A 24,979-nucleotide genomic window follows, 5' to 3' on the forward strand; every position below is an offset into this window, starting at 1 on the left:
TTTGATGCTTCATTTATAATTTCATCTTCGTACCGTATATGGAGTTAGAAATTTTTTTCTTAAAATGGGGCCTCTCAAACCGCGGGGAGCTTCCCTAGGTTGCAGTTGTCACCCCTGCCGCCACAAATTACGGCCCTGAATAATAGTTGTGCTGTAATACTATCTAAACAATAAAACTTCAATTTTGGAACCTTGAACAAACCAACAATAAGAGTTTCAATATGAATCGTATATTTATAGATCATTATTTAGTGTGTACGTAAATATTACGTATGTTTACCTTTAATGGGTTGATAGTGAAGTTTGCCTTTCTAGGGTTAAGCAGTGGGTTTTATACGTAAGTTTTTGGCGTAGTGAGTTCTTGATTTGTATAAAAAGATTCCCCTTCTCAAGGTCAAATCCGTATTCTGTCGTCTGCTTTTGTAGTTTCCGGGGATAAGGTGAATAGGACATCAGTACTGCCCCCTTGCGTCTTACCCGTGACGTTAGGAGTTCCAGGAAACATTAGGTAACCTTGAATATATTTTCTTATAGATAAATAGTTATAGTGCTTTATTTCAATTTCAACGAAAGCTTTGAGACTGTTGAAATTAACCCCGTTTTGATTGCATAAACAATCGCCCTCTTACAACGGTTGTTTCAATCAAGCTGTGATTTTCGATTCATTTGATATACAGAGAAAAGCTTGTACGCCTTCGTCTCCTCAAAGATCAAATTGTGGTGTAATTACGGTTGAATTTAAATCTTTCCACAATTAATTAAACTTTAATATGCTTAAACGCTACTGATTTGAAAACGTTTTTTTGTGTTAAAAGTGATTTGCAGCGGAAGTCTTACCTTCAGCATGTCTGCAGCGATCTTTGCCAACTTGGAGTTTGTGGACTTGTTGCCAATTGTGGTCGGCAGTGTTGCCATTTTGATATGTTCCGTTGTGTGTTTTTCCGCGTGGCAAAGTTACCAAAATCTTCCTCCCGGTCCTTGGGGCTTTCCAATTATCGGGTATTTGCCCTTTATAAGTGATACAGCACCATACAAGACATTAACGCAGCTGTCCAATAAGTATGGGAGCATTTATAGTCTTCGTATGGGAAGTGTTTTCACTGTTGTCCTTACGGATGTTAAATTAATTCGTCAAGCTTTTTCTTTGGATGTGTTCTCCGGCAGGGCACCATTGTTTGTAACCCATGGAATTATGCAAGGATATGGTAAGTACCCACGTAATTATTTGATATTTAATTTATTTTTTCGCTTTAAAAGAATTCGATCAAAATAATAACTTGGGTTCTTCATGTTCTTCACAATGTTGCCACTTTATTGTAGAGTTTCTTGATCTCTTCTTAATTCAAAGGTCATCATCCAAGTGAATGGGCGTGGGTGGTGTTAGTTAGAGCCCAAATTGTACTATGCGAAGGGATCTACCTATTTTCTTTCTTTTTGGTTTTCCACCTACATTTTTTTTTTTTTTTTTTTTGTTGTTGTTGATTTGTTCAGCGTATAGTTCAGCACAGAGCAGAAACATGGACCTACAGAAAGCTTTATATGGGATTTGAACTACAATAGCTCCCACCAGGATTCGAACTGAAGTCTGCCGGGCTGAAGGCGCGTACGCTAATCACACAATCACAAAAGAGTTCTACTGTTTCACTTTCTGGTTGATTTGCAGTTACGGTGCTCCGTTCAGCACCGAGGCTGTAGCGATGTGAGATCCGAACTACATCAAATTCCACCAAAAATTGATTAGGATTAGATTTCTGAGATTTAGGCATCTATGACCATGTTGCCTGACCATCCGAGGAAAGGAAAAGAAGAAAGGGTTGGGGAAGGAAAGAAGCGGTCTGGGACCTACTGTATATGCTAGGTACTATCCGGCACTTGCCTGGTGTTAATGAAAAAACCCAGGAAAACTTCACTCATGATGTCTGGTCTGAAAAAGCTTTTACACTTTTTCGACCAAGTGTCCCCACCGGAAATCGAACCAGGATCGCTCGCATCAAAGACGAACTTTTACACTACGGGCGGCGTTCCACCGGAAATTGAACCCGGCTCTTCCGCGCTGAAATCACATACGCTATTTATAGCTACATCATTTTTTCTCATCTCGTTAGCTGGTTCATAGTTTAACATCCGATCATAGTCACTGGCGGTTCTAAGGGGATTGCGATAGAAGGCAACGCCCCCCCCCCAAAGGCTACCATTTTATAATCATATGCATACATATTATTGCACTACTTTATTCTGATTTGATGTAAACTCCATATTTAAAGCCGACATTAGTTGTACAGCAAGCGATCTACCCCCTCTAAACGACTCTCCTGGATTTGCTAGTGGTCACAGCCGACGATAATGAAATGTGGACTTAAAGTTTGCAGCTTGTCAAAGAAGTGACATCGGTACAAAATTGAATTTTAACGGTATAAATTAAGAGAAGAAAGATTCATATAGGTTCAAAAGGCTAGATAACAGAATTATATACATTAGATAACTTTTCTTCCCTGAGCTTATAGTATTAAAATTTATTTATTTATTTATTTTTATTAATGTGGCTTCTCTCAAGAAATGCCACTGAAATGATGTGTGAGTCATTTGTGGCTCAATGGTTAGCGTTCTTGCTTTTGGTGCTGGAAACCAACGTTCAGTCTCCCGTCGGAGGATATCTTCTTCTGATCCAAAAGTTAAGCTGTGAATGCATGTTTCATAAGCCTTGGCACTGAAATCTTTCTCGGGATTATGCCCGTTAGATTAAGGGAGACGGATGACAAGGCAAGTGAATGATGATAGAAGAATCGGTAGTTTTGAGTTTATCGTCCCTTCCAGCAGCGAGGCTATATGAGACATGGACCTACTGGTTAACGTGGAAGCCGAATCACATGAGTTCCTGCCGCCGGGAATCGAACTCGGTACTCCGACACCAAAGGCGCGTACGCTAACCGCTTAACCATGAAAGAGCTCGGGAAGAATCGGTGAAATGGGAATATGTAGGTGGAAGTTGTACTATCCCAGATATCATAAACAGCTTGTCACAAGCATGACATAAGCTTCTCGTGACAAGGATATAAGCTTGTTCCAAGCTTGTTATGGCAAGTCTGTAAGCGTATATCAATGCTGATTCAAGTGACGAAGTTAACAGGCGACAACCATATTCTAGGCTTATACTGTAAGATTGTTTCAAGCTTGTCAGCTCAAGCTTTTTTTTTAGACTTGTTAGATAAAGCATGCTACACGCTTGTGTTTTCAAGTCGATTTCAAACTTGGTACGTAATGCTTGCTACAGGCTAGTTACCTCAAGCTTATTTCAAGCATAGCACATGCTTAATATGTCTCGTTTATTGCAAGCTTCTCAGTAAAGCTTGACACAAATTTATTTCTGCACGTGAGAAAATGATTCAACTGGTTGGCGTCATGTATAATGTTTGATGTGAATGTTAGTATAATGTTCAATGTGTAAGTTACATAAATGATGGTGGGTATTCTTTTGCCATCTGAAGGTGTTTGGATATTGCCACCACTTTATTGACATTCTTTTAAATATATTGCAGAAATCATAGCTTAATACTATTACTATTAACCTTTAAACTACGGAAGTAAATTCTTTAACCTTTAAAGTACGGAGGTAATTTACCTTTAACCTTTAAGCTACATTTAAAGCGTTTTCGTCAAGGTTTACAAAGAAGTCATTTCTTCACTCCTATTTATCGAAGACACATGACACAAAACATGTTACAAAGTTATTGTACTACCATTTCGAAATCAAAATATCCGTAGTTAAGACAAGAAACAGAGTATTTTGAAAACAAAATATCCCGTGGTTTATAGGTTAATAGTAAGTATGGTATGGTTTCCCCTATATATATTTTTAAAAGAATGTCAATAAAGAGGTGGCAATACCCAAACACCCTCAGATGGCAAAAGAATACACACCATCATTTATGTAACTTACACATTGAACATTATACTAACATTCACATCAAACATTATACATGACGCCAACCAGTTGAATCATTTTCTCACGTGCAGAAATAAATTTGTGTCAAGCTTTACTGAGAAGCTTGCAATAAACGAGACATATGAAGCGTGTGCTACGCTTGAAATAATAAATTGCAATAGACACTATGGCAAAAGAATTAAATTGTAATACACACTATGGCCCAAATCTTACGATTTGAATTGGCCTGTGAAACATGAAGTAATAGTCAAAGAGGCACCGATAAAATCTGTATTGGCATGGTCCTGAAACGTACCACCCCGCAGTGACGACGCCAGCTATAAGTTCCTAGGGGGGCAAAGGAGGGGCAGATACATTTTCGGGGGGGCGGCTATTTCCCACACCAAAAATCACATTTATTTTGTTTGACTTACCTTACATTGTGTATTTCGTTGTTGTTTTTATATTAGGCCTATATAATAAACTTATTTCAAGTAAAATTTGTAACTAACAAATAATTAACGTCTGCACATGAAATATTTTTCAATGCAACTTTTGAAACCTAAGTTTTATATATATAAATTTACGAGGGGCTGCTAAAAATCTTGTAATCCAACCCAGAAGGAGTGTAGGTACTAGGTAGAAAGATGAAACTAGTTTTGAAAAACATGTTTTCAACAAATTTTCATATTAATAATGAAAACAAATTTTCATATTAATAATGAAGTTCTTATTGCTTTCTCAGGCCTCTGAAGTGATTATGTGCCCAAACAGCGAATTTCACGAACATCCAGATCACAACTATTATAACATTTTTGTTCCACCAAGGATAGTCACTAAAGTAAATTAATGAGAAAATTAGTGAAACACTACTGGACTCTCCTCCATTATATACAGTGGTGAAGAAGTTCAAACGTTGCGCTTTCTCAATCAATTATGCTTTACATCCAGTGACTGTTCCCGAAGTCATGGATGCAATTTATGACATTATTCTTGAAAATTGCAGCATATTAGCCAGTGGTGGATATAACCTGGGGCCGAGGATCCTAGGCCTCCCCAGTTTTTGAGTGACAAACGATATACTTATTATAGTCTGAGGTCTGGCTGCAACCCCCTTCCCCAGTTTTTACCGTCTTACTGTCAGTAAAACTTGCGTCAGAGATTGTGGGCATTTCTTTGGAACGCGTCGGTAGTATAATTCAGAATGGCTTGGGTATGTGCAAGTTCTCGACACTGTGTTCCCAAAAAATCTGTCAGAAGAATAAAGGACTGACGGCATTAGGAGAAGTCTTCTTCCAGTTTGAATGTAATGCTGATCATTTCGCTCACGAATAGTAAACATGGACGAAATATGGTTGTACCACTATGATCCTGAAACGAAACAACAGTCAATGGAGTAGTAGCACTCATTTCTCCCTCGCCCAAGAAGTTCAAGACACAGAAGTAGGTTGAAAAACTGTTTGCAACATTTTTCTGGGACAAGTATGGAGTCGTACTCATAGACTACCTCTGCAACGGTCAGATATTTAATTGAGAATCTCTACATTACTCACATAACTAAAGAAAAGTTCAAAGTTCAACACCGCGGAAAATGAAAAGAAAGAAATTGTGTTCCTTTAAGAGAATACACCTGTCCATCGAACCCCTGCGAACACAATTAGATTGCATAATCTAGGATTTCAATGTCTAGATCATCATCCTTATTCCCCAGATTTAGCTCCGTCTAACTATTGCCTGTATTTATTTCCCAAACATAGATCTGATTGAACTTTAGATCTGATAAGGGTAGTGTTACGAACAGTGGTGCGAGGAAGTCTCCAGATTTTTTTTAACTTCTGCTAAACTGGAGCACTGTACAAGGTAGTATATTGACTCTCGGGGGAAGTATAGAAGAAGTAAAACTTCACAATTCCACGTGTACTCCTGGGTTGGGCTACGAATTTTTCAGCAGCTCCACGTACATTTCTAGTCAATATGGTAGACGTCATGTCAGTACTTTGAAACAAAATAAGTAAGGGAACACTAGTATATACCAATTACTAACTAAAGATCAGCACTCTGACAATACGTTTTATTGGGAGCTAAAAAAATATCGATCTAATTCCATACATTTATTATTATTATCATTTGCAGGATGGGAAAACAACTTTTTTTCCTTCAAAAAATTAAGCCATGGTAGTCGCAAATTAAGCTGTTATAAGCCCATCCTCCGAATATTGAAAGCCGAGAATAATGTTTCAGGCAATAAAAATATAGAACCTTTAAACAAAACAAAATATCAAACTGAAAACTTCAAAACTGGATAAATACAAACAAGTTAGAATTAGTCCCAGAAGCGACAGTCCTATTAGCGACAGGAACTGTTAACTGTCCTATGACCGACCGATTCATTTACATTGAGATGATGGAAGATGATATGATTCCCTCTCGTGAAATATCTTTGCCTCTGGCGTTATTAGCGCCCGAACAACCTTGCTACGAAAAATGTACGTGCCAGTAATACAGTTCATCAAATATATTTTTCCTCTACAGTGAGTGCAAATAAAACTTATTTTAATTTTGAGTTAGATTTGACATAAAACATATCAAATAACTTAGCGAGACAACAGGGACATTTCCATGAAAAGTATATTCTTATGTAATTATTGAAAATCCAGTTGTAATATCCCCTTTCTTCAAAAGCTCTGTTTTCTGTACTTAATTTGATTCAAATCTAATTACTCACTAAGCACAGTAATACATTTTATTTTGAAAAACTTAAACGTGTAACAGTTTCGCTAACTATCTACTTTTTAGACTCGCAAAGACACTGAATAAAATGAAAAAAAGTCAATGATAAAAGACAGCTTTTGAGATCCTTTACATCTGATTGGGTATTCTCAACCAATCTCACCAATTAGAATGCAGTTCACTCTAAACAATATAAAAGGTAAACAAACTCTTTAAACTACCTTCCTCCCTATTGTAAGCTACAAAAACGTAAACTAATTGCTTAATTTGCCTTCCTTCCTCGTTTTGACTTATACATAAAAGCTTGTCGTATAGCAATCTGAAATACGAGAAATCCCTTATTCTATAACTAGACGAACTGTTAAGTCCTGCGAGAGATTTGTAACTTGTGTAATAATTTCTTCGAATACATTTTTTTTAAAGATTTCTTTGATATCCTCAAGTGGTGAACACCCTCTTTCCATGGGCGCCCGATGGGAAGGCAAGGATCACCCCCCTGGCTCACTAAAATGTATACGTAATATAGCAAACCACGTATATTAAATACCAGATATACCAGACATGGTACAGCAACTATGAAGATGCCCCTCCCTAGAAAATTTTCTTCGGGCGCCCCTACCTCTTTCTGATTTCTTTCTTATGTCATAAACATATTAAATCTAAACTTATGCTCCCCATCATTTTAACATGAAATTTTTAATTATATTAGAATCATAGACAAAGGCGGAGCTACTCTAAATATTTAGTTAGTTTTCCTCTTGATATAGTCATTGTATTCATAGAAAGTAATTCAAAAATATTTAGGAAAAACGTAGAAAATATTGTTAGTGTAATGAGAGTAGTCTCACGTATTAAATTAAGGTAGAGCGAAATTTTTCATAGTACATTTTGTTAGGTTCTAAATCGCATTAGCATGAAACAAGTTAAAGAAGAGAGAACCTTGCCTTCTTCCATTATCTTAGTATGAACGCATCGGTGACTCATAGAGCAGTTAACAGATCGAATCGGTCGCTCATAGGACAGTTAACAGTTCCTGTCGCTAATAGGAATGTCGCAAGTGGGACGACACCAACAAGTTATGTAATTGCTTTTACCTTTCTTTTGTTTCTAATCGAAGTTGATCCAATGAGAAGAAAACAAGTCCACCAAATCTACTATTGTTCGCTATTTACAATAATTAAAAATCATAAGAAAGAAGTATAACTAAAATTTACCGGAAAAGGCGCTAAATTAGAAAACAGAAATATGCGTGCATACCCAGACTCTCAAAGAAGAAAGCTTGAGGACTAATCTGCCACATAGTAAATGCATGGAAAGTAGACTACAATTTGACAATGAGATTGGTTATGATACCGATATAAAATACTATATGTAGAATGTTTTATGATTGTAGGAGTCTGGGGGGCAGTCTGGATGGCATTCAGGGGGGCAGGAGTAGCCACCAGGGGGGCGCTCGCCCCCCTTGCCCCCGTCACTGACCACCCGTACCTTTCGCGAGAAATCAAGCACCAAATCTCTGAGACTACTCACCGATCCTAGAGATGGCTCTAATTTCTAAACAATCGACAAACGTCAAGCGCTTTGAAGCAAGCTTGAAATAGACTTAGTAGAAAGTTGATAAATTCGAGCTTCTTTTCAAGTTAAAAACAAGCTAAAATAAACGTTGATTGTCGCTTGTCGCATCAACTGTACAATGCTAAGCCAAAATCAAGGGAAAGTGACCCTTGATTTAAGCTTACATGCTATCTGGGATCCCGAGAAAACTCACGGACACGAAGTTGTCCACCACAAACTTACTTGGCCGTGGATCGAACCAAAGACCCCATACACCGGAGGTAAGCGCTCTACTTCTGAGCCACTTTATTATTATTATTATTATTATTATTATTATTATTATTATTATTATTATTATTATTATTCACTTGGTTATATTACAGGAAACTGTAACGTCTCAGTTCATATATTCATGATACAGTATTCTTAAATAATTAGCTTTTTTTAAAAAAAAAAAGTTGATGAGAAAATCCTTTACAAAGCATTTTTCAGAAAGATCATATGATCATACTTATTCCCACACGGATACATCTGCATGATATAACGTATAAAAAATATGATTGACCACATAACCACCTGACAGTATTGTTTGGTGATCGAAAAAAAAAAAAAAACGATAGTCCAGAAACAATATACACTGATGATCAAACGCAGTGGCATGCAAACGGCAGGTCACACTTAACAATCAAGTCACAGTTTTCCAGATATTAGGTGATTGAGCACAGATAGCAGTCTTGTGTTCAATCGTATGCGGTTGATCGCAATGTTATGTATCCGTGTGTAGTATCAATATATTTTCTCTTAACGTTAGTGGGAACAAGCTAATTCACAATCAGATATCAGGCACTCCTCACCTGAGTTGACAGAGTGACATTGTGACAGGGGCGGACTGGCAACCGTAGGGCCCACTCTGCTAAACTGAAATGAGGGCCCACAGTTTAAAAATGTAAAAAATGTACTTGGCATTCTTCATATGTATTACATATAAAAGTCCATCTTCGAACCCATAAATAGTATCCCATATATTCATACAAAAGCAACACATTAATTACAAAAAATCTGAAGTAGGAACATTTTAATAGTAACTCATACAGTGTGTAATTGGCATTATCATTTTTTATTGTAAACACACACAATACCGGAATTGGAGCTTTCAGTTATTTATATAGTGCTATTGTTTTTTTATGTAATGAATTTAAACCATTTATTTAAACAAATGAATGTCATGTTTTAGAAAACCCAAAATATATACTGTACATGTGCAATAAGTAAAAACTAATCTCAAGTCAACTTTGAAACACTAAATAATTAAAGCACTGACAGAAATAATGTAAGTTTCTTTCCTCATAAATCAGTTCTAATATCAAATTGGTTGAAATTTTCTACTGAATTGCATACTGTAACCTAACATAATATAATATTAATATGAATGCCAGAAATGTATCCTAATATTAATATCTTCATTATGCCCCAGTTACACTCACAATTTGATGCTGGTAGGTTTAATTGAGCACATCTTTTTAAAATTGTGATCATTGTTCCATATCATGGTCCAGTTTTAGGTTAGAAACTTTTTTATTATTATGTGGAACCATGTTGTTGCATAGAGGGGCATCTGAGTAATGATACAGAAATTTTATATTGGAATAATTAGCAGGATCCAAGACCAATCTTGTACGCATTGTTTAATATACCTAGTGGCATACTTGAGGTATGACATAAGCCGTGCCTTGGTAGTGAAAAGGAACTTAAATAATGTATTACTTAAAGCAATTACGTACATGTGTCTCCACAAACTTCCAGTGCTAAATTGGTAAGTTGGATTATAGTGTAGCATTTCTTTTAGCACCGAGGCTATATCAAAGGTGGACCTACAGTTCGTTGGACTGGAGTTTAGCATATCTTTCAGCACTGAGGCTATATGAAACATTGATCTACAGTTTAGGAATCATCGTAATGCGTTCAAATTTCTTCAAATTTCAAGGCTCTTGCATAGGATTGTAAACTTTTGAAAATAGGAAATAACGGACACCCTCCTGGAGTACGTATAGAAAATATTCTTAAGATTGTGACACCATTGCTAATTAAAAATGAGAACAACCTGAAAGTGGTTACTTCACATAAAAGTGAGAGATTCGGAATTCGAATTTAATAACTTTCGTTACTTTTAAAGCATTTATTAAACTTACTTATTCCAGTTTTGGTTGAATTGGCACATGTAATTTTTGTAGTCTACCATCAATAATACATTGTATTTAAAATAGAAAAGCAAATATAATTGGCAACATAATTATGGCGTGCACAAAACATACTTGAAAAATAAGTCTTAACAGCTTAACAGCTTCGCTGGGACTGAGAATGTCTCATAATGCCTACATACTTTTACTGGATCTGAATGTATTATTTAATTGGAAGATGTAGCTGAGGATGAAGCAGTGCTTCGCTCTTGAAAATGTACTTTTGTTGACTCTTAGCAGTTTTGATAAGTTCAGGAAGTTTTCCTGCCTTCAATTCTTCAGAAAATTTCACGCACTTCAGGTCGTTGTCAATGTGAATTATAAGCTCTGCTTTAAGCATGTTTATCGACAAACGATTCCTTTCGCCATTCCTGAATAATCTGAATAGAACAACGAATAGGACTAGTAAGAGGAAAAAATTACCGGACATTTAATATCCGGTTTTGAGGTCGTGCCGGATGCCGGACAAGGAGGTCATAAACCTAACTGTCCGGTAAAATACCGGACGGTTGGCAACCCTACTCTCGCACCGGGAATCGAACTCGATATCCCGAGTATCGCTCACACTAACTACAAGACCAGCGTGAAGGGCTCCGAAATAAGTGCGAACACGTGTGAGCACAAGCGAATAGCAAGTGGAGTGAATAGCCAGCTACAACTTGGGTCCTAGCGAGCGCGACCCCAATGAAGTTAGGACTGACTGACCAGTCCCTGATTTACCCAGCCACTCTCGGTTTTCCATTAAATGTCCTGAGAATACTGTAATAAGACATCATTGCTGACAACAACTGCAAAATAGTAGAGTTTGTTTTGTGTGTTTCCCGAACAAATTTTATGTGGAGCGCATCTTTAGTCTAATGAATATGTAATGGAATGAAGAAATAAGTAGCCGTACTGTGGAAACATTAAAAACAATGCTCATAGTGAAAATAAACTTTTATCACATCTGCTTAAAATTTTATGATTATCTGATGCAAAATAAGCAGCTTTTAAAAAAAATTCATTCTCCTCAGAAATGATTGTAAGGTAAATGCCGTACCATTTTTTTCTCATTTATATTGCATTAAATGAGCAGTGCAAACAGGGCTTCTTCCTTCCTTCCCTTTCTCCGGATAGTGTGCTCGCCGAGGGACGTCGTTCCTCGAAAACTTGACGGGCTAAATGGCCTTAGATGTCGAAAGCCCACAAATCTAAAATCCCAAAATCCTAAATCAAATGGGCTGTGTGTTGATTTTCAAAGAGTTCGTCCATTCCCTTTCACATTTCATTCATTCTTATCATCATCGTCTCCCTTAACATACACGGCATAACCGTGGTACGTAAAACTGAGTTTTTATTTTTGAACTTTTGTAAGCGAAGTAAGCGTAATACGGTACAATACAATGACATACATTGGTATATGTTGCATTGAAAATGTAAACAAAATACAAAACGCGTAACAGAACATCAGCTTATTGGCGGTTACTTGTTTTGTACAGAAGTTATGATCCTTCAGTGAATACAAAGAAAGATTAACATCATTAGCATTAATTTCACTGCTGCCAGAAAGAAGGAAAAAAAGTTTAGCGATAGAACCATATTGAAATTTCGGTGGTCATACTTCGTGAGTCAAAACTAACAGATGTCTCTAAGAATTTCTGTCACATATTTTTTAAGCGTTTGGATAATTTGACGTCCCGCCAAATAGTGCTTTCCTATCTGTCTCATATTTTGTGTTTTGGATAATTTGGTGTCCTGGCATATAATACGTCCCTATCCGTCCCCATATTTTGTGAGTGTTTTGGATAATTTAGCTTCGCGCCATGTAATGCTTCCCTATCTGTCCCATATTTTGTGAGTGTTGCGGATAATTTGGCGTCCCGCTATATAATGCGGCCCTATCTGTCCCATATTTTGTGTTTTGATAATTTGGTGTCCCGCCATATCATGTGTTCCTATCTGTCACATATTTTATAAGTGTATTGGATAATTTTGCGTCTCTCCAAATAGTGCGTCCCTTTTAGGCGTAGTTCAGAACGTTGAAAACTGCCTAATTCTGGACAGGTGGCAACTTATTGGGATTTCGAGTCCCTTTGAAGAGAGTCAATGTTCAAATGTGCTGGAAGGTTCTGCGTTCGTGTTAATGACGTAATGGATAACCATAAACGAGAATACACATGAATAAACAGAATAAGAAGACTAAGGGTATTACTACCTCGGACGTGACGAATTAAAAAAAAAAAGTGGTATATATAGAGCTCCTGGTGGCTGGGGTTCCTGGTTCGTTCCCAAGCCATGTGAATTTTTGGTGGACAATATCGTGTCCATGGGTTTTCTCGACGTACTCCCGGGGGCCGCGGGTGGCTCAGTGGTAGATTCATATCTGGTGCATGGAGTTCTTGGTTCGATCTCAGCTCGCGCCAAGTGAACTTTGTGGTGGACAAACACCGTGTTCGTGGGTTTTCTCGGGGTACTCCTGCTTCCTCCTACTTCATTCATTCCACCATTTCATTCAATTTCTCATTATCACCGTCTCCTTTAGCCTAGCCGGTATAACGTACGACCGTAAAACTTAAAGATTCATTTCGGCGTACTCCCATTTTCTCCCACAGTTTCATTCTACCAATTCTTTTTACTTTCATTAATCATCTGTCTTCTTTAGTCCAGTGGTTCCCAATCTTTTTTGACTGTCGACACACTTTTTTGAACTCTCACATTATCGCAACAAATTGATTTTTTAATTAATAGTTGTATCAATTATAAAAATTAAATGAAATCTTTGAGTTTTACGTCCCACGGTTATGCCGGTTAGGCTAAAGGAGACGGTGATGAAGAATATTGAATGAAATGGTGGAATGAAGAAAGTGGGAGAACCCCGAGAAAACACTCGCACACGGTGTTTGTCCACCACAAAGTTCACTTGGTGGGGGTTGGGATCGAACCCGGGACCCCAAGCACCAGAGGTGAACGCTCTACCACTGAGCCACCGCGGCCCCCTTGTATCAATTATAATAGGCCTAATATGACACTATAGGTTTCTATGAAGTGGTGACTCTGGGGACATTGACTGGTATAGCCTGTCTCAAAATTGATTTTAACTATTATTATTATTATTATTATTATTATTATTATTATTATTATTATTATTATTATTATTATTATTATTATTATTATTAAAATTATTATTATTGTAAGTTCTTAATGACTTTTAAATTCTAAAATTTGGCGACACGCCCTATAGGACTGCATGGCACACCAGTTTGTAACTACTGCTTTAGCCTACTGGGCAACGTGGGACTTCGAACTGAAAAATTTCATTTCATTTCCGAAAGCTGCAAAACAGTTCAGTTCCACTTAAAATTTGTTACACTCCTCTCTTGGTAAATGTTGCTTTCTAAATGTTTCTGTCGTCCCACAAGCTGTCTCTTTTTTTCCAGTTTGATCTTCAGATGCAGCTGATACTTTACCATTTGATGGTTTATTTCCTGTGTCACTGCTCAGAGCATCTCATGTATCTTCTGTTTTGACATGATGTAATCGATTTCGCTTCTTCTTCCGGTTGATGTTGTCAAATCTATTTTGCTGCCAAGCCCTGTTCCCTAGGAGGATTCGTCCTTCATCAATGACATTGTATTCTTTTGTCCGAAGGGGGCCGCGGTGGCTCAGTGGTAGAGCGTTCATCTCTGGTGCATGGGGTCCTGGGTTGAAACCCTGCTCCCGCCAAGTGAACTTTCTGGTGGACAAACACCGTGTGCGTGGGTTTTCTCGGGGTTCTTCCGTTTCCTCCTATTTTCTTCATTCCACCATTGTTCATTCATTTCTCATCTTCACCGTCTCCTTTAGCCTAGCCGGTATAACCGCGGGACGTAAAACTCAACAATTTCATTTTTTTTGGTCCGAAACAACAAAAAACAGGATTATTTCGTATGTGTACCTAGTTAGTGGCTCTTAAGTCACCTGCTGTTTATTATTATTATTATTATTATTATTATTATTATTATTATTATTATTATTATTATTATTATTATTATTATTATTATTTTAATCTTATTCAGGTGATAAAAGTGGTGAAGCTTGTGTTTTTACGTCATGCTTATTTTATTTGACGAGGAAATTTTAAAAAATCTGTAAATGATCCGTCTGATACTACAAGTATAACAAGTGAGTTCCATTTCACACTGTGAAATTATGACAGACTTCGAAACTGACTGTGAATTCAATATTGAAACCAGAAATAATATTTTTAGATTAGATTAGAGATAAGTGTCCCGTTCAGCAGCGAGGCTCTATGAGGTTGTACATATTAATTGGGATCCGAGCCACCAGTAGTGTACGCAAGAATTTATTTCGGGGGGGGGGGTCCAAACTCAATATGAGGTTAGTTTATATTAAAGTTCCTAAAATTTCCCCTAAAATTAGGCTAAATTAACACAAAAGTCAAAATTTCGGGGGGGAAGGTCCGGACCCCCAGGATTCACCCCCTGCGTACGTCCCTGCGAGCCACATTAGCTCCCATTGGGACTCGAACCTGGATCTGCCACGCCATAGACGTGTACGGCAACAATATCCTAGCCATGATAAAACTTGCTAATAATATTTATCTATCACTTCCGGTTTTAGTAAAGAGATGCAGGTGAAAATAGTATATTCCCTTAAGGCGCCAATTAGTTCCAAAAGAGCACTTCCTGCTATCATCTTTTGGTGTATGGCCAGTGGTTAGTTTCTACCACTTCCAGTTTGAATACAATTAGCAGGGGAGGAACACTGAATTGATTCTAAAAGAAGTTCTTCGATTTCTCTTACTGTTCTCGTTCTATAGAGTGCAAATTTAAACCGGAACTAGTGGTAAATGTCAACTATTTCCGGTTTTAATAGAGGGAAATGAGTTAAAATGGTATATTTCCTTGTGTTAGATCTTTGTTCTATGCTTTCAACATGTGAACATTATTGCTTTTTCTTTTATTGTGGCTTCCTTTATAATGATGTTTCAGTAAAAGTTTACCATTTCATGCAGCACGTATGCACATTGATATTGACAATGTATAATATCATTAAACAAAGTTATAAAAGTTACACAAGATGTATTCACTACGTCATTTATACTTGGTTTTCTGTGAAATTGTTTTGTGTGGGTTATGGGTCTTATGCACGGAAGATTTTCCTTTCAACATGTGAACATAATTGTTTTAGATTGATTTTAAACTTTTCTCCGAACTTGTTTTGTGTGGGTTTCATCCATGGTGCCACAGATTTCATTTAGAAGTTATCAGTATCCTTCCGCGTCACAGGAGGTTCATGAAGGGTGTCATATATCAACATTTAAACCAAATTTACTATTGTAATGTATTGTACAGGATGGCCCAAAAGCAGGTATACACCCCTGGATTGATCTAGGTATAACATTCTAATTTATGGATTTATTTGTATCGACTAGTAAAAAGACGTTAAGAACAAATAATAAAGAAACAAGGTCTACTTGTTTGATGATAATAATAAGAAATGATATAAAATACAGTGAGCTGATCAATACGGGACTGTATACCTACTTTTGGGCCACCCTGTGTAATGACTTGTATATCTTTCAACGTTAATAAATGCTCTGCATTGTGTTCGTGCAATCACTTTATATATTAAGAGTTTTATATTATACATTATGTAACACGAAACAGCGTTTGAGAACTAAAACTTGAGTGAAGTAGTGTTGGTTACGAGACTGGAACAACATCACTTATAGTTAGTTAAATTTTGTAAAGAACTCCACGAAAGTCGTAGGTAGGAAGTAAAAATGATACTAAATTAAAGTGCGTGATAAGATGCATGACCTTGGATTATTTTCCAGTAATCACTTCGTTAGTTTTTCCTTTTAATACAGGTTCTTGACCTCTCCCGTAGAAAGCAAGTTTGAGGTAATTTGTTTCCTGATGACGTAATTCTACGGTTGGGTTTCCTTATCTTCCCATCTCTAATTACACTAAACGGATATCCTCTTCTTTTTATTTCATTGATATTATATATTGTTTAGAAAGCAATACTGTACTGGTCTTTTTTTTTCTTTCCTTCTTATTTCGGCAATTTGCGGTTTTAAAAAGTTCGTTACATCAATTAGGTTTAAAGAGGACGGTACCTATATGGAAATAAAGAAATAAACTTGCAAATTACAGTTCAAAATGGTGGTGATTGCTCGAGAAGTATTATTTGCTAGCGTCATCTTTACAAAGAAACTAATATTCTTACAGCTATTCGTTTTCTTTCTTTGCAGTGCGTTCTTTTAAGGGTCTTTGCTCTCGGGAACGTTACATAATATTATGGGAATTCTTCTTACATAATATATTCCAAGTAGTTACCGGATAATGGTAATGTTTATATAGACAAGGTCAGGGGGAAAGCATGCATCTTTCAAATTATATGTTAAACTCTGAAATCACCAACAATTTGCTAGTTGCCGTATAATTACAACGTGTTTCTTTTCTGTTTCTTTTCCGATGTGACGTTCAAATAGACGAAATCTGTATTTCGCGAATGATTTATTAGGCCAGTGCGTGTGTGTAGGTTACATAAAAAATATTGAATAAGGATTGTTTTCTGGTTATATGAGGTAAAATGAGCACTTACGAAAGGCTGATTCTTCTTTGTGGGCAAGAAAATATTTTATTTTCTCTTGAGCTCCTTTGACATTTGCTCTGTCTTCTATTATCTATTTTTTTTCTTATGCCTTTGGCATGAGAGACCCGGGTTCGATTGCCGGCGGTACCGTCTTATATAGTCTTGGTGCTGAAAGGGACGTTAAACTCAAAATCAACTCCTCATTCTTTTTTAGTTTAACGCCTTACGATTATGCTCTGAGGCTAGAGTGGACGATGATGGTTGATAGTGAACGAAATGGTGTTAGCAAGAAAGTGGAAGATCCTTGAGAAAATCCACGCACATAATATCGGTCCTCCACAAACCCCATTTGCTGTGAGTGGGATCGAACCAAGGAATCTTGCATCAGAGGTAAGCGATCTACTATTGAGTCACCATGGCTCCTCTTCATTGTCTACAAAGAACAGATCATTGTTTAGTATCCTTTATCCTCTGTGTCACAGCTCACTTGCAATCAACAAACCCCAAACTCACTGCAAATGGCAAAATAAAAATATAAAGTATCAGTGTCATGTGTACACCACGTGAAGGAGTTTGGTTTTTTACGATGTGATACTTTATTTATTATTGCAACCAGAAATGGTATATATTAATACCACTTCCGGTTTTAGTAGAAAGATTAAAGTAGTGATGGAATATATATTCTTGGGACACTTAATTGATCGCAGAAAATCGCTTCACGCTATCTGGTACGGTTTTCAATATAACGATCAACGTTAAAACCAGAAGTGATTGATTTCTGTCATTTCCAGTTTTAGTGCACAGATTAGAATGGAAATATATTCTAATATATTCTTAGGATTCTTAATCGTTTACAGAAATATAATATATTGTTAGGATTCTTAATTGATTACAGAAATATAATATATTGTTAAGATCCTTAATTGATTACAGAAATATAATATATTGTTAAGATTCTTAATTGATTACAGAAATATAGTATATTGTTAAGATTCTTAATTGATTACAGAAATATTATATACTGTTAAGATTCTTAATTGATTACAGAAATATAATATACTGTTAAGATTCTTAATTGGTTACAGAAATATAATATACTGTTAAGATCCTTAATTGGTTACAGAAATATAATATATTGTTAAGATTCTTAATTGATTACAGAAATATAGTATATTGTTAAGATTCTTAATTGTTTACAGAAATATAATATATTGTTTGGATTCTTAATTGATTACAGAAATATAATATATTGTTTGGATTCTCACACACACACACAACATACATACAACTAAATTTATACATTTAATGCAATCAGAATAAAATTGAAAGAATATAAAATAATTAAAAGAAAGGGGAGCAAAAATAGCACTTTTGTCACTGGGTCTCAATAGACCAAGACTGAATTATGAAGATATTGCTCAACTGACTTTTGTTACAGATGGATTGAATGTGATTGTCATATGTTAGGTGGAAGGTCATTCCATGCACGGATGGTGGATGTAAAGAAAGATTTAAAATAACACTTCGACGAATATTTGGGAAAAGGAAGTTTATTTACATCTGACCTTGTATCGTGATTACCAGTGACGACGGAATGGGTCACAACTTTTGTGCGGGTCATCCAGGTCTGGGTCTTGCTTCTCTGCAGAGGTTGATCTAGCCCGAGGCCGGGAGGGCCTAGAACCCCCCCCCCAATTTTTTTGAGTGACAAAAATAATTGCAGCTGTTATTTATATATTCTTGAAAGTTTGTAGTAAACTCATGATATACCTATTATAGTCTGAGCTCTGGTTGCCTCCAGTTTTTACCTTTTAGATCCGCCTCTGCTTCTCTGACCCGAACAGACCCGGAGTCCAAGACAAACCCGGTGACCCATCTTAACACTGACCAGTATTCAGATTGATTTAAGGTATCGATTTGAAAAATCATCTGCATATAAGTAAGTAATATTTACAATATTGTAAGACAGAAGGAAGGTAATTAATATATAGGCAGAAAAACAATGACAAAATACTAATAACAATGACATACAATTCTAAAAGTTTCATACATACCCCTAACAGTGACATAACACTCCTAATAGTGACATACATACTTCTAACAGTGACATAATACTTCTAATAGTGACATGTATACTCCTAACAGTGACATAACACTCCTAATAGTGACACACATACTTCTAACAGTGACATAGTACTTCTAATAGTGACATACATACTCCTAACAGTGACATAACACTCCTAATAGTGACAGACATACTTCTAACACTGACATAACACTCCTAATAGTGACATACATACTTCTAACAGTGACATAATACTTCTAATAGTGACATACATACTCCTAACAGTGACATAACACTCCTAATAGTGACATACATACTTCTAACAGTGACATAACATTCCTAATAGTGACATATATACTTCTAACAGTGACATAATACTTCTAATAGTGACATACATACTCCTAACAGTGATATAACACTCCTAATAGTGACATACATACTTCTAACAGTGACATAACATTCCTAATAGTGACATACATACTTCTAACAGTGACATAATACTTCTAATAGTGACATACATACTCCTAACAGTGACATAACACTCCTAATAGTGACATACATACTTCTTTCAGTGACAGAATACTATTAGCAGTGACATAATACTATCGATACAAAGCTTTCTAAGGTTATAGAAGAAAATTACACAGTTCTGGTTATTATTATTATTATTATTATTATTATTATTATTATTATTATTATTATTATTATTATTATTATTATTATTATTTGTAAGAATAATAAATTTTCTTGAGTCATTCTAGAATGCGCACTATTGTGTCTATGTAGGACATTGCAGGTTCATGATTTTCCTTCGTCTGCTAGAGTCTTAAATAATATACTCTTTTAGTAGCTTTTTCAGATTAAAAGAATCTCATGTAAATGAAAAACACTCATAAGAGTTCATAAGAGTTCTCCAGAAGCATAATGTTTCTTGAGAACAGATTGCACTATAGATTGTTCATTACTTCTTTGTATCCATTTTAAATGATGCAGTGAAAATATTTGTTTTTTAAAGTGTTTTTTTTTTTTAGGAGGGCAGGGTGATCGAAGGTGTCCCGTATTCTCACGACAGAAATATGGCAGGTTTAGTTATAACTTGATAACGTGTCAAAATCGGTACTCTAATAGGTTAACTTGTTGTTGAGTTATTAGGAAAAGAAATTTTGTGAACTGAAGAATACTTTCTCTCGTGACTGTACTCAAGGGCGCCGATTTCTCTATATGAAGATTTTAAGACAAATTGCACTCAAATTATGCCAAATATTGTAAATTCCAAATACAGTATGGGGCCCATATGAGCTTTGGGGGGCCCAGGCCCCTCGGCCCCCAAGATCGGCGCCCTTGACTGTACTAGCCATTTCAATTCACAACAGATTTGTTATTTCATTTGTTTCTTTACGTGGATCCATAGCCAGGAAAGATTTCTTCTTCTTGTAGTTATGTGATTCCCTCATAGATGGCTCTACAAGCCTTAATATGGCCAGAGAAGATGCAGTGACTGTACACGACCAGCATAGGGAATTTAACTAACACAAGATTTCGTAATACAAATCCCAAGAACTGATTGTTAGCAAAGTGTGTGTGTGTGAGAGAGAGAGAAAAGTATTCGACAGTAGACACCCTTCATTATGCGCTTCTGAGAAGAAAGAAAATAATAAATAAAATAAAGAATACAATGTTATGTATCATTTGAAATAATTAAGTGAATTTAAAAAATGTGGGTACTCATTTAGTATTTAGATAGGTACTAAATTAAGTGTGTTGAAATATATCCAGTGTTCGAGAAACGACGGAAATTAAGTACGTTATTATGAAAGAACCAAAGGAAATCGTGCATCGAAAAATGTGTCCTTTCATCCATACAATACAAGACCGTACTGGGGATCTGGTGACCTGGGCGGCCGGTTTTAATGTTTCTTGAATCCATGGATGCGTATTTGGATTGCTAACTTGGGTGTCTATATTTTATTATGTACTGTGGTATTGTTGTATGCTGCAGGTCATTATATACTCTTTTCGCGAAAATTCTACAAATTGTTTCTAGGATGATTTCTAAAACTGTACCGTAAAACGGGGTTACTTTGCACCAGAATTAAGGAATTTTAAAGGAAATCGCATGTAACTTACAAACGTAATGATTTAGAACATTATATTTTAAATATGTAATAGCTAGATATATAAGGAAAACATTTGTACAAGTGCATTAGTAAACATTTAGTATGACCACAGTTAATGAAATATAAACTTTAGTGCAAAGAAATGATGGGGATACTTTGCACAACATACAAAAACAGTATGTTCAATATACAAACATAATGTTTCTGTGCAATGTTGTCCCTTCAGTAACATTATTTATACATTTTACTTTCTGCACAAAACTGCATGCAGTCTACAAATATTGATATTAGAATGATGGTACTGGTACCAGTACTTAGTATGAATTATCGATATTTGTAGAGAAAATTATGTATTTTCTGGTACCGGCACAGGAACCAAATTCTGATAGTTTAACACAGTGGTGTCCAATTGTAATGAGCCTGAGGGCCATAACCGTCTTTACTAGTAAGATGGAGGGCCGCAGCTATTATTATTATTATTATTATTATTATTATTATTATTATTATTATTATTATTATTATTATTATTATTATTATACTACATAAGAAAAAAACAAAAATGTATTTGAAATATTACATAGGCCTACCTATTCAGTGTGACAAATGAGGGTGACTATAGCAGCGTTTACCGTTGATATCTACATTCATTCCTGTTGTTGCGAGTCGGAGATGTAAAGAAGAAGAATCTACAAGATAGCTTCTGAAGCGATTCTTCACAATCTTGATGGTGGAAAATGCACTTTCACAGAAATAAATACTACCAAACATTGACACTTTTTTCCCACCAAACTCACAAAAGTAAGGGAAACGTGTTGCCGTGGATGCCCGCGCCTTTCTGTTGTACAGAAGCACTAAATGAATGTCTTATTTCGAAAGAAGAGTGGAAATATTAAAAAGAATGAATAAATATAAATGAAAATAGTATCACTAATAACAATTGTAAATCGCGAGAGCTTTGTGGGCTGTTGAAAATGGTTTGGCGGGCCGCCATTTGGACAGCACTGCTTTAACACAATCCCCACAAAAATGCCAACTCCGGAACAGAAAAAAAAAATGCCCGTGAACTGATTTGCCTTGGTTGCTCTTTATGTCCGAGAATATTAACCCAAATGTAATCAGTGGAATATTTACGGGGTTTGGGACCTTCAGGCTGAAGCTCACCTAAATTGCATGATTTTTTTAAAAAAATATCTAATGTTAGATGCGTATAATCTTCAAGCTCCACAAAATCTAGTGATTCTTTTTTTTTTTTTTTAAAAAAAAAAAAAAGCTTTTCTGAGTGAACCCCCTCTCAAAATACATTCTTCATCCGCCACTGTTCGTAATTTATTTTCCAACAAGAAATCCATTCCGGTATCTACCTAAATAGGAAATTTACCTAAAATTAGAACGCAGGAGGTACCAGCAGTAGGGTCTAGTAATTTCCTATCTAAGGGGTTACTTTGGACCGGTGCAAAGTAACCCCGATTAGCGGGTGATACCGCCTTCTCCCAGTTTTATCCTTTTTATGACTTTAAAACGTTTCACACTTCAATTTCCACTATTGTATCAAAATCTCATTATACACAGTAGTATTCTACGAAACTGACAACTTCGACGGAAATTCTTGTAGGTGATATCTTTGAAATTTTGTTGGTCTTTACAGTGACTGTTCTCCATACCTTTACAACAACAAACCCTACTGGTAATTAGAACTGAAGTTAACAGCCAATATTATAGCCAAAATGCAGTTAGATGTTCTATCTTACGGTGGCAGTTGAAACTTTCTCTTTACAGTTCATGGTTTTACCGACAGAGGACTCTGCAACTCTTTTCATATTTTGTGCAAAGTAACCCGAAATCCTGATTAGTCCAGTCAAGATAAGGATTGACCTTCAACAAATTGCAATAGAAATGAAACATGCGCCAAAATCATGCTGAGCACATTCTAAGCAAACCTGAAAAAGTTCTCAAGAATATTCAATCTGGAAGGTCATTAAATCCAGTATGGCCGCCGTTGGTGGTCATTTACGACAGACATAATAACAAACTCAGTAATTTTGTGACTTTTTAACAGAATTACAGGCCCAACATCCCGATAGAAGTTTTTCAGCACTATGTCTCCTTTCGAATGGCGAATTGAACATACCTCTAGTATACAGGGTGTCTTAAAAGTCCCCTGATATAGAGTAACTCTGTTATTATCAAAGTTACAACAAAATGTAAGAGGGGAAACGGTCTCCAAATATGATGTTTTCAATCTAAAGTGAAGGATTTTTTTTTTTTAATCGGACGAGCCGTTTGTGCTGTACGCTCTTTATCGCCCAATGTTAAATGAAAATGTAACGTTACCAATTACCGGGATGTGGATAAATGTTGTAAGAGTATGATGAACGGGCGCATGTTTAAAATGGGGGCTGGCCATCGACACGTTAGTGTAAAAGACAGTAACTTCATTCACTTACTGTTGTGGGTCCCAGTAAACGTCAACGTTACATTTTCATTTAACATTGGACGCATAAAGAGTGTATAACCCAAACCACTCGTCCGACTTAAAAAAAAAAAAAAAAAAATCACTTTAGATTGAAAACATATTTGGAGACGGTTTCCCCTCTTACATTTTGTTGTAACTCTGATAATAACAGTGTTACCGTATGTCAGGGGTCTTTCGAGAGACACTATACCAGCGTTTCCCAACCTTTTTCAACTTGCGGCACACTACGGATGTTACTTGGATTCTCGCAGCATACTTATTGATATTATTATTTGTAAATATAAAACACAGTGGTATTTTTCTGTGATTATTGATCTCCTCCTTACAGAGAAGAAAGCTCGAACATTGGTTTTTCTCTCGTGGTAAATCGTTATGCTTATTTTTCATTCTAATTTAAAAATAGAAAACAATTACAATGAAATAATGGACTCAGGTTTTTAAAAACACGCTTTGTTTTTAAAAACTGGATCCAACCTTCTACTAGGAAGGAAAATCACTAAATAACGAACGAACAAACAGATCTCTTTTACTTTTAAAACACAAATGTAGGTAATTTGTCGAAAAGATTGAATAATATTTTAAATTTCCAAGTTACGAAATACTCTGCAACAATAAAGAAGCAATAATGGTCATAACAATGATACCAAATACTTTTTTCAACATTAGAAATATACAGAATAGTAACCCGGTATGAAACTTAAAATTGTAGATTCATAGTAGATTTTCATAGTAATGTGAAACACAAATATAAAGTTTTCCCTAGGTTTTGCAATTTGATTGCTATAAAATTAATAATTTTGTTTCGATTCCTCGCGGCACACCAGCGGCCCATTTACAGCACACCAGGGTGCCACGGCACACCGCTTGGGAAACGTTGCTCTATATTTTATTGATTATCTACACATAGTAGGTCCTTTATGCTTCTTGTAAGTGTAAATGTAACTATCTTTTTGTGGTTATTGTTTTCAAATGGCTGAATGGTTGAATACTGAACTGTAACTGATTATTTTAATTTTATTTTAATTTTATTTATCTCAGAAGGAATGCCAAGGAATTCAGAAAGCGAGTGTATTATGTGCAGCTGCACTGACAGCCAAACCTGGAGAAAAGGTACATCAAGAATACCGAAAGAAATATGTGAATTTCAGTCAAATGAAGAAGGATATACAATCAAGAATTCCGTCCGATAAGGAGACATCTGCAAGTATTCTACGTTCACATTCGCCAGCATTTCATTTTGATCTTAACTGTTTGTTTTGTTGTGAACCCGATAGATATGACGGTAAGTGGAAGAATCAC

General features: G+C 36.0%; 1 protein-coding gene across 2 annotated transcripts in view; it reads left to right on the forward strand.

Annotated features, from left to right (window-relative positions):
* Nucleotides 1-346: 346 nt before the first annotated feature.
* Nucleotides 347-24,979, forward strand: part of LOC145694469 (cytochrome P450 306a1-like) — a 179,311-nt gene continuing 154,678 nt past the window's right edge. Inside the window, exon 1 of one of the 2 annotated variants that reach the window (XM_081770763.1) lies at nt 347-508. Coding sequence is in view for 1 of the 2 variants with exons in the window: in XM_081770762.1 (XP_081626888.1) it covers nt 845-1,205 (361 nt within the window). In the remaining variant the exon portion in view is untranslated. The other variant, XM_081770762.1, reaches the window with a different exon arrangement.

Source organism: Thermobia domestica, chromosome 9 (assembly GCF_964235325.1).
Source record: "Thermobia domestica chromosome 9, izTheDome1.hap1.1, whole genome shotgun sequence".
NCBI lineage: Eukaryota > Metazoa > Arthropoda > Insecta > Zygentoma > Lepismatidae > Thermobia > Thermobia domestica.